The following is a 15,577-nucleotide window of genomic DNA, read 5'->3' as shown; positions in this document are numbered from 1 at the left end:
ATGTAACTACAGTACCACAGTATTCCTTAATCTTGGATTACTAGGATTTTACAATCATTTGAGGAACACAAACAAACAAAATAATTGAAAACAAAGTATAAGAATTAAAATTTAGAGATGAATTAATCACTAAAAACTAATCATGAATCACTTTTTAAAATAAAAATACAGATAGAGTTGTTGCACAGAGACCCAAAAAGTTTTGTTTTCACTGTCCTGTTAAAACTATATCAATGTAATTTTAATCATGCACAAAGGTTCAGTATTTTTTGATGAATAAATCCAAACTATCAGCAGACGATAGTAAAAATGTGCATACGGAGCGGTTGTTTGGTCACGTGACGCAACGGCACCGTTCTACATGACAACATGTCAGGTTGCTAAGTTAGCTAGTGAGCTAGCTTCACTTAGCTGACCAAATGATGTGGCTAGAGGAAAAAACCGCTTTGCTACGTGCCAACGATAAAACAAGCATGGCTTCAGAGAGATGAATTGGCTATGTCAGAAATTCTAGACAAAGCCCTGGACTCAGAGGACAGGAAAAAGGTAAGTTAGGCCTTTTTTAAAGCTACTATGCTAGCTTTACTTAACACAGTACTGTAAGCTAATTAGCCTTAAGTCTGCAGCTTGCAGCATCAGCACCAGACACCCTGCTGCAGGGCTAACGTTAATGTTACACAACCTAACGTTATTCTCTCCCTGCATAAAGAAATGTTGCGACTTTAAAACCAACGAGATGTGAACTAAGATATGACATAAATAACGTTACGCAAAGAACTGACATGAAGCCACTAAGAGAAAAACCTGCTTATTAGCTGAGTGAACTGGACAAACGTTGATGTGGAAAATAAGAAGAGAGGAACCAGTATCAAGCAACCTATGACAGCATCAATCTCTCTGCTATACAGCAGACACTGTCGGGTTATTAGGAGCAGCGTTATGATGATATTATCACGTTTTTACTTGCAGTCAGAGGAGGTGATAGAGTATGTGGAGTGTCATTATAAAGAGGGCTATTCACGCCGAGCAGTGACTGTAATATTATTCTTCAGTATCGGCAAAATGTGACATAAATACTGGGATTTAAAAGAATGGACTTTTACCTCTGTTGATGCATGCACCAGTTCTCCGTCACCATCATCTGGATTACTTGCATTAAAATATGAAGTTTGGTATCTAAGATTTGTTAATACTTTTGCTCCTATTTAGACCTCTGTCATATCGAAAGCACAGATGTACCTGATAACTTTAGTGAGGGCTATTACCCATTTAAGTGTTCCAGTCAGGCATGTCAATAAGTCAACATGAACAGTACCTAGTCTTTGAACTGGCACACTTAAATGTAGCTATGATCTGCTATGACAAATCCTAGGCTCTGTCCAAAATCACTCCCTGTTTACTATATAGTGCACTTTATTTGCTTATTGTTTATTGTGCCCTTACAGGACAGGTCTACAACTTTTCAAGTCTGTCTTAAAACAATAGCCAGGAGCCCAAATGAACATTGAAATATGTTTTTCTTGCCATAATCATTCCTCCTGTACATACAGACCATTATAAGATCCCTTCATAATGCACTTATAATGTAAGTGATGGGGACCAAAATTCGCTGTCCTTCTGTGCAAAAATGTATTGAAAAGTTTATCTGAAGCTAATATGAAACTTCCATGACTTGTCCAAATCAAATCAAGTAGATATCATTCAACATTAGTCTTTGATGATGACGCAAAATGATGGTGACTGTTAAAAGTCCAAAGTGGTCTCTATAGAACGGAGTCTATTATATGGGGAATAGTGAGTGATCAAAGGATTATAGTCACATATCTGCTGTTTAAGATTCCTCTAGTTTGACTGGCTGTTAATTCTAATGTTTTGTCTGCTGAGCTTTTATTTTCTTCATTCCGCATTTAGTGTATGTCATGTCAGAGTTATTGCAATTACAATTACAATTGATTAGAACTTAAAGGTGCTATATGTACGAATTTTAGTTCAAAACACTCCAAAATTAACTAAAATTATCAACAGAATGTGAAGAAATAACAGTTTTGACACTATGTCGAAGACGTCTGTGTATTGTGTTGCAGAGATATACTGTTATATAAGTTAGCATGCTAATCAGCTAGCCACGGCCCATCCTGTCTCTTAATACCACTGTGTACTTCAAGAGGCGATAGTTATTCACTGTAGCGTCCAGTCTGCCCTCAGTCTAACATGAGAGTATGAAGTAATGCAGCCCTGAGGGTGTATTCTAACCTCTTGTCGGTCATCACACCAACCAGCAGCGATGGTGGAGATTTTTAGCCAGGCTAAGCTGTTGTCATTTTCATTCTAGGACCATTATTACGTCACTTTATTAAGTTTGAATATTTTTTCAAGCAAGAAAGTAAGCAATTAAAATCCAGATATGTGGTCAGTTTATCCAAATAACACCTGTTTGTCAATCTGCTCAATCGTGTGTCCTGATTTTCAACTGCAGCCGTTAAGGTTGCTAGGAGACAAGAGTGGCGCTTTGTGACGCAAGGGTAAGGGTGGAAACAGTTGGTGACGCAAATAAGAAATCCTCTGTAGACCAGACTGTCTCATTTACCAATGTTCGGTTTGGCCTCTGCGGTCTACGAAGGACACGCCTTTGTAGACCGCGTCCTTCAAAGCATGCGGCCCCTGAATTGGGACAGAGCTATTATTTGCTCTGTTCACTTGATTAGCTATTGAGAACATCTGTTCCTTACCTGTAACTAATATCCCTCGTAAAACATTTGCTTACTTTACACTGAACAAAATCCATGAGTGAAACATTTGCAATCAACCCTTTCTGCACTATCTGCACAAATGTCCTGTAATTTCTAAATCATGCTTTCTAGATATTTCAACTCAGCACAAACATTTAAACACAAACAGACTTATGCACCTGGTTTTAAGGGCGATATATTTGATCTCATCACTTGTGTGATGTTCAATGCTACCAGGTGGTGAGGGGAATTGATTGTCAAATGATTATCAAAACACACCACTAGACCTCTGCTGGATTTAGGCTAGTTTTAGCATTCTTGCTGAATGAACACCTGGGAGAACAATTAACAAGCTCATTAGCCACAGAATAAATACCAGCACTACTTAGCATCCCACTCCCCATTTACTGTGTTAAGAGTGGGATTCTACTCATGCCACTGTGACTCATATCCTTGCTGTAGTGTCATGAAGACCATTTATTTGGCTGGTATGCTTTCTGTCTCACTAGAATTCTTTCAAACACATTGTCACAGCTTAAACATAGTGTGAAAAGCACCATCTCGTTGGCCATATTTCTTTATTAGCACACTCAGTGGAAATGCCTCTCACATCCCACACTCATTAGTTACATCTCTGAAAGATATCTCAGCCTTCACACCATTTTCTCATATCCACCAACACTCTGGCTTCCTAGTGGAAACAACACAAGCTTATGGATCTACCACAAATATGTAAAGCATTTAAGTTAATTTAATTTGGTCTTAGTATGCGACTGAAGGGATTTATTTTTGGTCACTGCAATTAGCTCGCTTTCATGTAATTGTTAATATTTGATGTGCATACGTCACATTGGTCATGAAGAACACCTTCTCTTTCACCACCTTGTTACCAAGAGCTTCCTATAAACACTGCCAAGTGGTGTCAGGCTCCAGCTGAACTGATTGGATAGGTGTCTTTCCGGCCACAATATTGGAAGCACTTCAGCTGCTGTCATACTATGTTTTGGTGCCATATCAGTTTGTAACAAGAAGTGTGGATTACAATGTAAAAGAAGTCTAAAAACAGTTGTGGATGGAAAACACAGGTTCTTACTTTACACCATCAATTATTCATAGACTACAGGAGCCTGACTCTGTAGTACATTGTGACCTGAACGTGACCTGTCTCTGAAATTGCAGAAAATGCTGTTAAATGACAATTTTGTACAACTTTTGTCCAAGCAACAGACCAAATCCCCCAAATACTGAATGTACTTTAATGCTAGACAAGGAAAATCAGCCATTTCTCCCATTTAAGAAGCTGGAACCATCAAATGTTTGGCACTTTTGCTTGAAAAATGACTTAAATGATTAATTGTTTATCAAAATAGTTGCATTAATTTTCTGTTGATCGACTTATTGATTAATCGACTAATTACTGCAGCCTTAACTTTGATTTATGAGCAAATACCTGCAAAAACATTAGCATGTTAGCATTGTCATTGTGAGCATGTTAGCATGCTGAGAGAAGCATTTAGCTCAAAGCACTGCTGTGCCTATGTGCAGCCTCAGAGAGCTGCTAGCATAGCTGTAGACTCCAAGACTTGTTTTATAAATGACTTCAACAAGTAAATGATTATCAAAATCATATTTTCTGTCTGTTGACTTATCATTTAATCAGGCAGTAGTTTCAACACTAGTTTAATGCAACAGATGCCTCTACTGAATATACAGTATTTTCCTAGCAGGCACACAAGAACATGAACCAAGCATTAGCATAGTTTTGTCAGTTTGCACATTCACAGTGCAGAAGGGTTAGAGTCTCACCTTGTGAGTCAAGGTGAAACTGTGTTTTGTGACATGAAATTGCTACATACAGGTATACATAAGAGTAGAGAGGAAAATGAGGGTAAAAAATATTTAAATGTAAATAACCATTGAGATTTTTGATAAGTTAGGAAAAGTGCTAATGCTATCAGTTTGTGAAACTGTCTGAATGCAATCAAGTACAAGTGATCATGCAGACTCCTTTCTCTTTGTTGACACCATAAACAGTTTTATCAAAGAGGAAGGAAAAGGCAAAGGTCAAGGAATCATTTGCCCATCAAAAAGTTAGCATGTGAAGATCCTGCTCAATTGTTAATGGGTCACAGTGAGGCAGAGAGCTGTAAAGGTGCAGAGTTTCACTCCTGCAACACCAGTCAGCACAGGTGATGAAGCCCATTAGGGCTGTGGGTGAAACGTGAGAAACACGTCCCCAGAGTTAAATTGACACTCTGGGTGATCTGTGACACAACTCTGATATCAGGCTACATAAATCAAATGCGCAAGTCAAGAAGTATTGCTCTGCAGTTACACAATAGCAGGTGGATGTGTTCATCTGAATAATTGATACATGTGGCATCAGTCTCTTAAAAATGCAGGAATTAGCCTAATAAAAAAACTAGCCTATAGCAGTTGAAGATATTACTATAGACAACAACTGATGAAATATGCAGGTAGACCTCCAGGCTCAGTGTGAGGGGAGCTAATGAGGCTGTGCATGCTCATCTTGAAGCCTCTCCACTTGCCTCGTGTGGGTGATGCTGAAGTCAGTGCTGTTTGTAACTCAGCACCTTGGATCTCGAATGTGCTCCTCGCTCCCACTGTTGTCCCCAGGCCACGCCCAGCTGCTCCCAGAGGTGCGGCGGTCAGACTGACACATGAGCTGCTGACATGGTGGCTCAGTTTGCACATTTCCCTTTCTCTCCTGGGTTATCCTGCCAGGCAACACCACTCACGCTCCTCATATCTCATTTGTGTTGTGCACCTTGTGACTGTTTGCGCTATCAGCACAACCCTAGCTTGTGCTTGTAAGCTGATTTTTTTTTTTTTTTTTTTTTTTTTTTTTCAATCTGCCTTTGACACAATGTTTATCCACACCTCTCAGCCCCTACCATGGCAGCTGGTGTCAGCATACTGAGTGACCTGCCTTACTCCATGAGTGGAGCCCACAGTGGAGAGATGGAGACAGGTAGGAGAGCTCTGCAACACATACACACAACACAAAGCTGCAGTTTTTATTTGCAAAGCACAGGATTATAGACTTAAAATGGTTTAATTCAGTGAAGTTTTGTCACCTGTTCATATGATGATGATGATGATGATGTTGAAATTAAACAGAAGTCAGACAAGATTTTATTCTATTTGGAATCATGAGCTGGCAATTTGCAGGGCAGCTTTGTCATCAAGACAAAACTTGTAGGTGAAACATACCATACATGTTATCTCAGATTTTATGCACAAAACTGATTTATTATGGTATGTAAGGTCCACAAAATTGATATTGTATACTAATGACTTAAAAGTGGTCCGCAGGTCTATTATCTCATTAGAATGGTTGCTAAGATATGTAATAATAACTAAAGCAGTTTACAGGTTAAGAAAACCTATTCACTTATATTACATCAAATAATATAACCAGCAGTATCTTGTCAGTATTGATAGTGGTTACCAGTGCTCAGTGAATGAAACATCTGTATATGTATGTGATGAATAAAACAGACACAGTCATGTATTATTGCATGCCATCATTGGCTATCCTAATTGAGATTGAATATGTTAATAATGCATTCTGGGAAAAATTTGTATAATTTATAGATTTAAAATCTTTTCAGTGTGGTTAGTCTCCACTGGAACCAATTGACTGGTTGACCATCTTTAAAACTGGTGCTTAGTGGAGGGTAACAATAAAACACAAAATATCTCTTGTTATATGTTGTATTTTAATTGACACATTTGACTAATAAACAAAAGAAAACCCAATCATGATTTCTTAAATATCGTACTATATACTTGACGTCGACGTCCTTTCTAAAAAGACAGTTCAGATAACCCGCTAACAGATTGAAAAGATGCAAACTGAATATTGTATTGTTGCTGATCTTCTATGTATTCTATGATCATAGCTTGTGCAGCCAGTCATCTCCTTTCTGTCTCGTCTCTCGTCTTTGCTTTTAGTCAGTCTGCCTGCTGCTCCCACACACTGAGAGCCGCAGTGAGTCAAGAGTATCGTTTCACCTTTTGGCTTCAGTTTGATGGACTGGCTGCTGAGTTGTTGAGCTAGCTTCGAACACAATATCAGCGTTACAATTACATGTCTTAACCCGGCGGGTACAAGTCCTCCTGTTGTTACAGCTCCTCTGTCGTTGACATTCAAGTACAGAAATGAATCTATGCATGTATGTAATAAGATAATGACTGTAATTATTACTGTTTATTGTTACAGTTGAAGTAGTAGCAACTAAAAGTAGTAGTATTTTAATGTTGGTGTTGAAACAACAAGCATATAAATGAGTTTAGTGGATCAGTAGAAGAATGACTATAAGAATTGATTTACTGTTAAAGTCCGTTATCAAGTAAAATAACAAATATTTACTTGTTCTGCCTTTTCAAAATATGTCTGTTTTCTTACTTTTCTTAATTTTATTTTATTAGCTCATCATTTAATTGACTATTGGGCCGACAAAACAATCATTTTTATAATAAATCACTTTAAATCACTGTTGTTACAAAAAGAAAAGAATGAATCAAACATAATATCAATATCTTATAATAAAAAGATAATTGCAGGCCTAGAAAATTACAAGCAGTTTTCAAAATGGTGTTTTACATAAACATAGATAATAGTATTATTCACATCTATGTGCATTTTGTGTTACATAAACTATCTGTCTACTGTGTCTACTGTCTACTCTGTGTTTGATTGTGTGTTGGAGGCTGTTCACCACCAGATGTACATCCTTTTAAGCAAGCAGCTACGACATTTTCCTCTTTCAGTTACAAGCCACCTGCCTCAGATCTGTGCGATGTGTGTGTGTGTGTGTGTGCGCGCAACATTCGCCCCCATCTACCTCCCACTGACGACTTTGGAGATGGTTGTCATGGTGACACTTCAAATGCTGCTGATGAACTGATAGGTTGTATTTGCCCCTGTTTGCCAAGGGGTGATTGTTGTGATGATTCACTATGGGCACAGAGCTGTGGAGTCTTTGTTAGGACAGAGATGCTCGCACTGCATGCAGCAGCAGCAGCAGCACAGCACGGACTGTAAGATGCAGCAGCAGCAGCAGCGAGGCCGGCACTCCTTAGCTGGGGAGATGACAAGCAGCGCGAGGAGACACGACCGCAGGCACTCTGCCTCGGACATCCTGCTGAAGGTCCTGCAGCGCAGACGGAGTTCTGCCCTGGAGATCCTCTCCTCCTCCTCCCAGAGAGTGATGGTGGCTGTCAGCGTGAACCAGACTCAGCCTCTCACTGAACGCAAGACCAGGAGATGTAACAACACTGAGCTAGTGTTTTAGCATAGAGAATTTTCAGCTGCTAATGTTTGGATCAAGCATTGATGTCTGCTTGTTTTTTCATTAGCTTGTTTTATTTTTCCACAGCCAACACGAGGATCCCTACAGCAAAGTACACCAAGATGGGGGAGACCTTGAGGCATGTCATCCCGGGTCACATGCAGTGCTCCATGGCCTGTGGAGGGAAAGCTTGTAAATATGAGAACCCCTCTCGCTGGAGTGATGAGGAGCAAGCCATCAAAGGACTGTACTCGTCCTGGTACGTTGGGCTCCACTGCCTTTCATACAGCCCTCAGTGCTCATGTTCTTTTCCCCTCAGCGCTGTGCTGTATCAATGCGGGTCACTGATGTCCACATCAATAGTTCCATGACAAGTCAATAGTCCTGGTTTTTGCTTTGCACTATGATCATGTCACTGATTTTAAAATGGAATAATTGATGGAAAATGGAAAATAAGTGAGATTTGTAGTTTAAGAGCATCAGTATGTTTGCAGGGTGTTTGGATGTCTCTCCTGGTATCTTGAGCTCTTGAAAGTCATGTTTTTACTTTGTGATAAAGTAAAAGCACAGAAATTGCCCTCTCTTGCTAAACAGCCCTAATCAAACACTTACCTATGTTTATGATTTTGCTCAACTGTCTAATTTTTAATATCCTCCACTTACAGGATTACTGACAACTTGCTAGCTATGGCAAGGCCTTCCACTGAAATCATAGAGAAATATAATATAATTGAACAATTTCAAAGGTACAGTAGTCTCCTTCTTTCATGTGTGTTTGAATTCAGATGTATTGTCATGTGATTCTTTATTAACATTTAGATTGAAATGAGTGAAATGGAGATTGGGTGAATGGTTTGCTCCAGCTGTCAGATGTCAGTGGATGTTATGGTCTGTTGCGTTAACACTGACTGGGGCATGTTGCTGTGCTCAGGTGTGGTTTGAAGACGGTCATTAACCTGCAGCGGCCAGGAGAACACGCCAGCTGTGGCAACCCACTGGAGCAGGAGAGCGGTTTCACTTATCGACCTGAAACTTTCATGGAAGCAGGCAGTGAGTGTCATCAAACAGTGAAACACACCAGTGTGGATACACTGTATGTAGTGGTAATTTGATTTACAGACAAGGTTACATCAAAGTTCAGAAAAAAAAACAAAATCCTGGGTGTCTTTGGTGATGTAAACATGAAGCAATGGAGATATAAATTGTGAAAATGAATTTTAATGCAATTATGTATAGTGTCACATTTCCATTTTTCAAAACACTAGTGCTAGTTGTATCACTCATACTAGTTCTCAGAGCTTAGTTGTTACCTAATGTTTACCTACTGCTAGATGTAACTGTTGCTTAGGTGACTGGTACCCAGTGAACAAAATTAGCTTACTACAAAAAACCTGGCTCAGTAAGTGAGTAGAAGATTAGATAATGGAGTGACAGATAATGGACTGACATTTTTACCTGACAAAAATGCAGCATGAAAAAACAATGGTGTAAAAATTGAATTCATTTTGTAAGTTGGTCCCACTGCTTATAAAAGTTATATCATTATAGCCTTAAATCTGCACTAATCAATGTTTCTTTTTTATTAACAATTGATCAAATGACTGAGGATAATGTGAAAAGGGTCACTCTACAGTCCTCCTCAGGTTTACAGAGCCTATTTTGGATCATTGTTTTAGTGTTTCTGGACCTGTAACTTCGCTTTCATCAACCTCATTTCCAGCAGCAGCAGGCAGCGCTTGCAAAAAAAAAGCTCCGACTGCATATTGTACACTACATCCCCAACAACAAATGGCAGACAGACAGAGTTAGCGACTAACTGGTGAACATAGTGGAGCATTTAGCAGATATTTCCCTCAGGATATTGGTGGAGACCAAAGCAAAGCTAAAGAGAGTGAATATTGGACTTACATTCACCAGGTGGACCAAAACACAAATCCAAATGAATGATAATGTTGCTCCATATCTGCTGGATATGTTAATTGTTGCAAATGCATTCATTTTAATAACTTAACAAGATGTTAATAACAGTTTTTCACCACCTCTCTGACTAACCAGACATAAGATAATACTTCTAAACCCGGGGAGAAATATTTGTTATGTACCATTAAAGAAAGTAACACAATAATTTGGCTCAACTGAACAGCTAGCATTAAGGAGATAGCAGATGAACTTGTCCATTAATGTCTCTGGTTCCATTAAAACCATTATTTTGGATGTTTTGTGACATGTTGCAATATTGTGGTGACTTTGTGTTACCACAGATATTTTTAGAAACAGAGTTACATATTAGTAAAGCAGTCATGAGCTGAAACCTTCCTTTGCAGTAGGAAGCACTGAAAAAGTAGTGAGGACATAAAGGTAGAGTCAGTCATTCTGGAGGAAGATATTTGTGTGATTTAAACAGCTGTCTGCTCATATTACACTTCTCTAAACACAACAGAAACAGACTCGGAGTATAAAAGAAACACACGGTTTGAGACTTTCTATGTGAATTGGCCACGGCCTCCCTCTCTCCAGTTCACCAGCCCTCCCCCACCATTCAATGTCCTCTCATGTCCTCACACAGACAGCTGCTCCAATGAATTCCCCCTGTCCTGTGCACGAGCATGAACACTTGCTGCTAATTGGCTGGAATAGTGTCGTGTGGCTCACTCAGAGCAGTGTTTACATGCCCATTTACAGAGCCAGTGCTGTGTATGAACACCGGATTTTTATTCAGCGCAGACACAGAACAGACAGCTAGCGCACCGTCACGAGATATTCACTGAATTTGACAAAAAGTGTATTGGATTAGAATTGCTGACTCTACCTTTAATATTTAAACTAAATTATGGATTTATTTATAGATATGTGGTGCAACTCTGATCTGTATTAGGGAGATCTCAGAGCTACACACATTTGTACAAGGTGTAGAGGAGACAGCATGACTAGAGAACAGTGGTAGAAAATGAATCTCTATATAACACATTTCATCTGTTGCACATGTTGCCCCCCAGTATCTCAGCATTCTGAATGAGAGTGGTAGCAGGTGTTAGATGAGACTAAGGTAGGTTGAACATTTTCCTCAGCACCATCAGTGTTGTATTTTTGCCTACATCCGGAATGTGATGTGGTCCCTAGTAACCAAGTAATTACTGAGGGATTCCATATATGTCTTCAGAGGATCAGGCTTGATTCCTCCTCCTAACAAGCTCTCCTGAGATCTTTACCCAAGTCACCTCATCAGAGCATCAGCTGCATTTTGAACACTGTTGAACCTCCAGTATCAACACAGGCTGCTTATCTCGCTGTAGGTGTTGCTCAATTCATGTCCAGCTTAGGTCATTTTAAACAAACAACTTCGTAATTCAGTGTTAAATAGTATTTTTCTGAATTTGTGTATTTCAGTCTATTACTACAACTTTGGTTGGAAGGACTATGGTGTGGCATCTCTGACTACAATCCTTGACATGGTGAAAGTCATGTCATTCGCTGTCCAAGAGGGGAAAATGGCTGTCCACTGCCATGCCGGTCTTGGAAGAACAGGTTTGTAACTCCAGCAATGAATCAGTTACTAAACACCATCCCCCAACAGCATTTGTCCAATCATAGCTTATCAACTGTAACAAGGTACAACAGTTCTGTCAAGCTTTACATGTTGATGTGTACACGGGTGAAGCACCCGAACAGGGTTATGTTACAATGAAACAGCCTTCAGGTATCACAATACTAAGTCTAACTAGCTCTACTCTGAAATACAAGAACAATGCTGTTGCTAATTTCCACGTCGTCTACCTGGATCATCTGCTGGTGATGATGCTGACTTTTTGCCTTGAACAAGCAGCTTTAGCCTCAGTCTTCTAGTATCATATCCATCCTATCCAAATTGCATAGTTAAGACCCACAGTGATGTTAAACAGAGTTGGACACAGTCTCTAACTGACTTGTTTAGAGGTTTAATACTGTATAAGCCTGAACAGAACACTTGACAGGCTCAGATCCTCATTCATGCTTGTAAAAATATCAGTTTTCTATTTTGTGTTTTTCCTCATGCAGGCGTGTTGTTGGCGTGTTACTTGGTCTTCACGTCCCGGATGAGCGCTGACCAAGCCATCCTGTTTGTGCGAGCCAAGAGGCCCAACTCCATCCAGACTAGAGGCCAGCTGCTGTGTGTCAGGGAGTTCGCTCAGTTCCTGGTTCCTCTCAGAAGTGTTTTCTCCTGCGCAGAACCCAAAGCGAGCGCCGTCACCTTGTCCCAGTACCTTACCCGGCAGCGCCACCTGCTGCACGGCTACGAGGCGCGGCAGATGAAGAATGTGCCAAAGATTGTCCAGCTGGTGTGCAGGCTCCTCGTCGACATCGCAGCGAACCGACAGATGGTGATCGAGGACGAATGGCTGGAGATCCCCGACCTCACAGCCGAGGTGGAGAAGACTGTGTCTCAGCAGGCCCTTCAGCAGCTTGGGAAGGAGATGAGAGGGAAGGGGATCCCTGTGCCACCTTGTTCATCTAATCCTCTCAGCCCACCAGCTCTACAGTCCAGACCTCCTCACGATCAACCTCTTGCCAGTGACAATGACCTCGACCCGCTCTGGAGGCAGCAGGATGCAGAAAGCCATCTGAGATCTTCTCTGTCCAACAACAAGCGCCTCAGTTACAGCGACTCTGTCCTTCACAAACTCGGAGCACGGCAGCACCATTTGGCAAGTCTGATGAGCAACAAACTGCCAATCAACTGCCTGATCAAACGTTCCTTGTCTCATAGCAGCCTTACAGCTCGTAACGCACCCAGGTTTTGTGACCTCTTTCCTCAGGATATTTTCAGCAGCATTCAGGACCCGATTTCAGAAGCAAAACAAGACACCAGATCCTCAATTTTAATAAAGCAGCTTCATAAGGGGCATCAGAGTTTGTCTCTTGATCTGTCTGAGCAGGGGAGAAAAGCTCATTGTAATGCCACACTGCCAGCTTTGTCAACCAAGAGCAAACTGGTAGCCAGAGAGGAGCAGCCGGACGCGGATGTGTCAGCAGGTGGAGGAGCAGGCGGAGGGCAGATCACAGAGGTTCCCTTCTTTACCCTTCAGTCTGAGCTCTCCCCAGAGGGCAGACGCCTGCTGGTGGCCAAAGCTCTGGTCATGGACCTGGCAGACAAGGACCTCCCCTCCAAAGTCTCAATGTGGCAGGTAGGCTGCTCATCTAAAATATATCTGATCCACTCTACTCTTGTGTGGACTAGTACTACACCTACCTGCAGTGTTAAGATTTGATGTCTTAACACATTTCACTGATTTTATCTTGCTTAGCTCATATTCAGAGTTTTCATTTTTTTATCCACAGTTCAATGTGAGTATGAGTATGTTCAAGTTTACACCATACAACATTAATTTAGAGCTCCAATTTACAAAAACAAACATGAACAGACCATTGTGTTCATTTTTATCAATGGACTGTGTAACAGAAAGAACCATGATTGCAGGACATTTTCAGTCCATTGTTTAGTCCTGATGGAAACCTGTATTTTTTTGCTTATTGCTACTTCATTTCAATCAGTTCATTGTCAGAGTGCTCTTTGTTATGAACCACAGACAGAGCTCAACTCCAGAGAGGGTGCGTGGGAGAGGCTGTATATGGAGAGAGATCCGCTGGTTCTATCCAGTCTGATGTGGTCGTGGCTGGAGCAGCTGAAGGATCCCGTCATCAGCAGCGAGGATGTGAAAGCCCTCAGTGAGAGGAACGTTAACCCACAGAACGCCCTCGACTCATTGGAAAAGGTAGCTGTGTTCAGTCGTCAAATCAGCCAAAACATCATCTACATGGTCAGTCACAGCTTTGTTTCAGCCAGCTGTTTAGTTTGGTGTACAGTAACACTGCTAGTTGTAAAAGGGCTGCGTGATTGTGGCACAAATCATAAGAGCACAACTGACAATTTACAATTAAGTTTTGAAAAAAACTGGAAAAGTTTTAAATGACTTCATTCTGCCAGAAGAGACAGTAGGAAAATATTCAGTCTGCTATCCAAATACATCATTACAAGCAATCATTTACCCAGTTAATGAACTGTCTTCCTATTCAAATGACTCATGTGATACTGTTATTGTTACCAAAGGAAACATCCAAATACTGTTAAAAGTGAAGCTAAAATGTGATGTAATCTGATAGCATCATACTTCCCGACAGGGTCATCGGCTCACTTTGTTGTGTATCCTCGACTGTGCTGCTCATCTCCTGCCAATGCCTGAAGACGTGGAGACTAGTTTCTTGAACCAAACAATAAAAGTGTTTACTAAGGTGAGTATTCACAGAAGATGTATATTGAATATATTAAGATGTGCATTTTTAACCCATGATTGCTTTTTTTTCTTTCCTCTCAAGATCGACCCTGCCTCAGAGAAGTCTTTGTACACGACACTGAAAGCAATCCTGACTCTAATTCTTCATGAGCTGCATGACAAAGCTGTGGAGGAGAATGAAGACTCCTGATCCAGTCTGACAAGAAGAAGAGTCACAAACAGGGATCCACATTCATTTTTGGGCATTACTGTGTTTTAAGCCAGTTTCTAACATCAGATATTGCTGAGATCTGCCAATCTTTAGTCTTTCAAGATATTTGAAGACTACGTAATATGAAGGTTTAGCATTTCATTTTTCTTTCAAGCTCTTAATAGCCTCTAAGCACTGCCATTCTCTGTTTATGTGCCACTGTGCTCAGTTTGTCTGTTCCACTGTAATATTTGTGAAGGACTAGATGTCGCTTTTATTAGCTAACTGTTAGTAGGAAAATGACTGAGAAACTTTCTCATGATGTAAATGTTATTTAAATGTGTAAGTCAGCTGTTTAAGCTGTTGGGAGGGGGGGTCTTATTTAAACCAAAAGATGTTTTTACACTGTGCAGGTGCTACAATGTGTCTTATTTATTCCAATTTTTTTTATTTGAAATGCAGCAATTCATATGTTAACTCTTAACTCTGATGAGAAGTTGCAAGGTGGCTTTGTTCCTGTAGAATGTACAATGTTTTCTTAGAGTGAAATGCAAACTGTGGCTATTATTACGGCAATGCAAATTCAGCAGGCCACAGTGCATTTGCTTTTCCAATCAATTTATGTCCTTAATACTGTGTGCACCAAAAACCTTTCACTGTACTATTCTGTTGTACATGCATATGTAAAACATCAATCTGCCTCCACTGTTGCATTTAGCAAAATGCTGTTTGCCTCAACTGAAATGGCCTGTGTGTGTATCACGCCGCTGTGTGTAACGTCGCCCTGCCTGTGTAGCTGTTGAGACGAGTCAGTGCCCGCCTCTCACCTCATATGTCTCATATAAGGACACAATGTAATGTAGATCTGCTGACACATGGTGAATGTGGTACACTGATGATAATAATAATACGAAGGACATGAGACGTACTGTGGGGAATTTTCAACAAGCACTATTTTTTCATTGTTACAATGGGCTACTTCTTACAGAATTAAACACACTTACTGCAAACTGTGTGAACTGAGTTCTTCTCTGGACAGAAGTTACACAATGAGTATTTCATTTCTGGTGC

The 15,577-nt window shown here is 40.5% G+C and overlaps 1 protein-coding gene across 1 annotated transcript; it reads left to right on the top strand.

Annotated features, from left to right (window-relative positions):
- Positions 1-311: 311 nt before the first annotated feature.
- ptpdc1a (protein tyrosine phosphatase domain containing 1a) lies at positions 312-14,914 on the top strand. The gene is made up of 10 exons (XM_067588412.1): positions 312-546; positions 5,638-5,721; positions 8,135-8,306; positions 8,713-8,793; positions 8,979-9,097; positions 11,435-11,572; positions 12,083-13,209; positions 13,612-13,797; positions 14,204-14,314; positions 14,399-14,914. Exons 2-10 carry the CDS (start codon positions 5,646-5,648, stop codon positions 14,504-14,506), a joined length of 2,118 nt encoding a protein of 705 aa, XP_067444513.1. The 5' UTR covers positions 312-546; positions 5,638-5,645; the 3' UTR covers positions 14,507-14,914.
- Positions 14,915-15,577: the final 663 nt, after the last annotated feature.

Source organism: Thunnus thynnus, chromosome 4 (assembly GCF_963924715.1).
Source record: "Thunnus thynnus chromosome 4, fThuThy2.1, whole genome shotgun sequence".
Classification (NCBI taxonomy): Eukaryota; Metazoa; Chordata; class Actinopteri; order Scombriformes; family Scombridae; genus Thunnus; species Thunnus thynnus.
Note: the sequence above shows the minus strand (reverse complement) of the source record. Positions and strands in the feature narration are given on the sequence as shown.

Excerpts from the sequence above, each read along its gene's own strand:
- ptpdc1a (XM_067588412.1), top strand. The coding sequence starts at position 5,646 with ATGGCAGCTGGTGTCAGCATACTGAGTGACCTGCCTTACTCCATGAGT. Across the intron at positions 8,794-8,978 it reads ATAATTGAACAATTTCAAAG|GTGTGGTTTGAAGACGGTCA; the intron begins GTACAGTAGTCT and ends TGCTGTGCTCAG. Across the intron at positions 13,798-14,203 it reads CCCTCGACTCATTGGAAAAG|GGTCATCGGCTCACTTTGTT; the intron begins GTAGCTGTGTTC and ends ACTTCCCGACAG.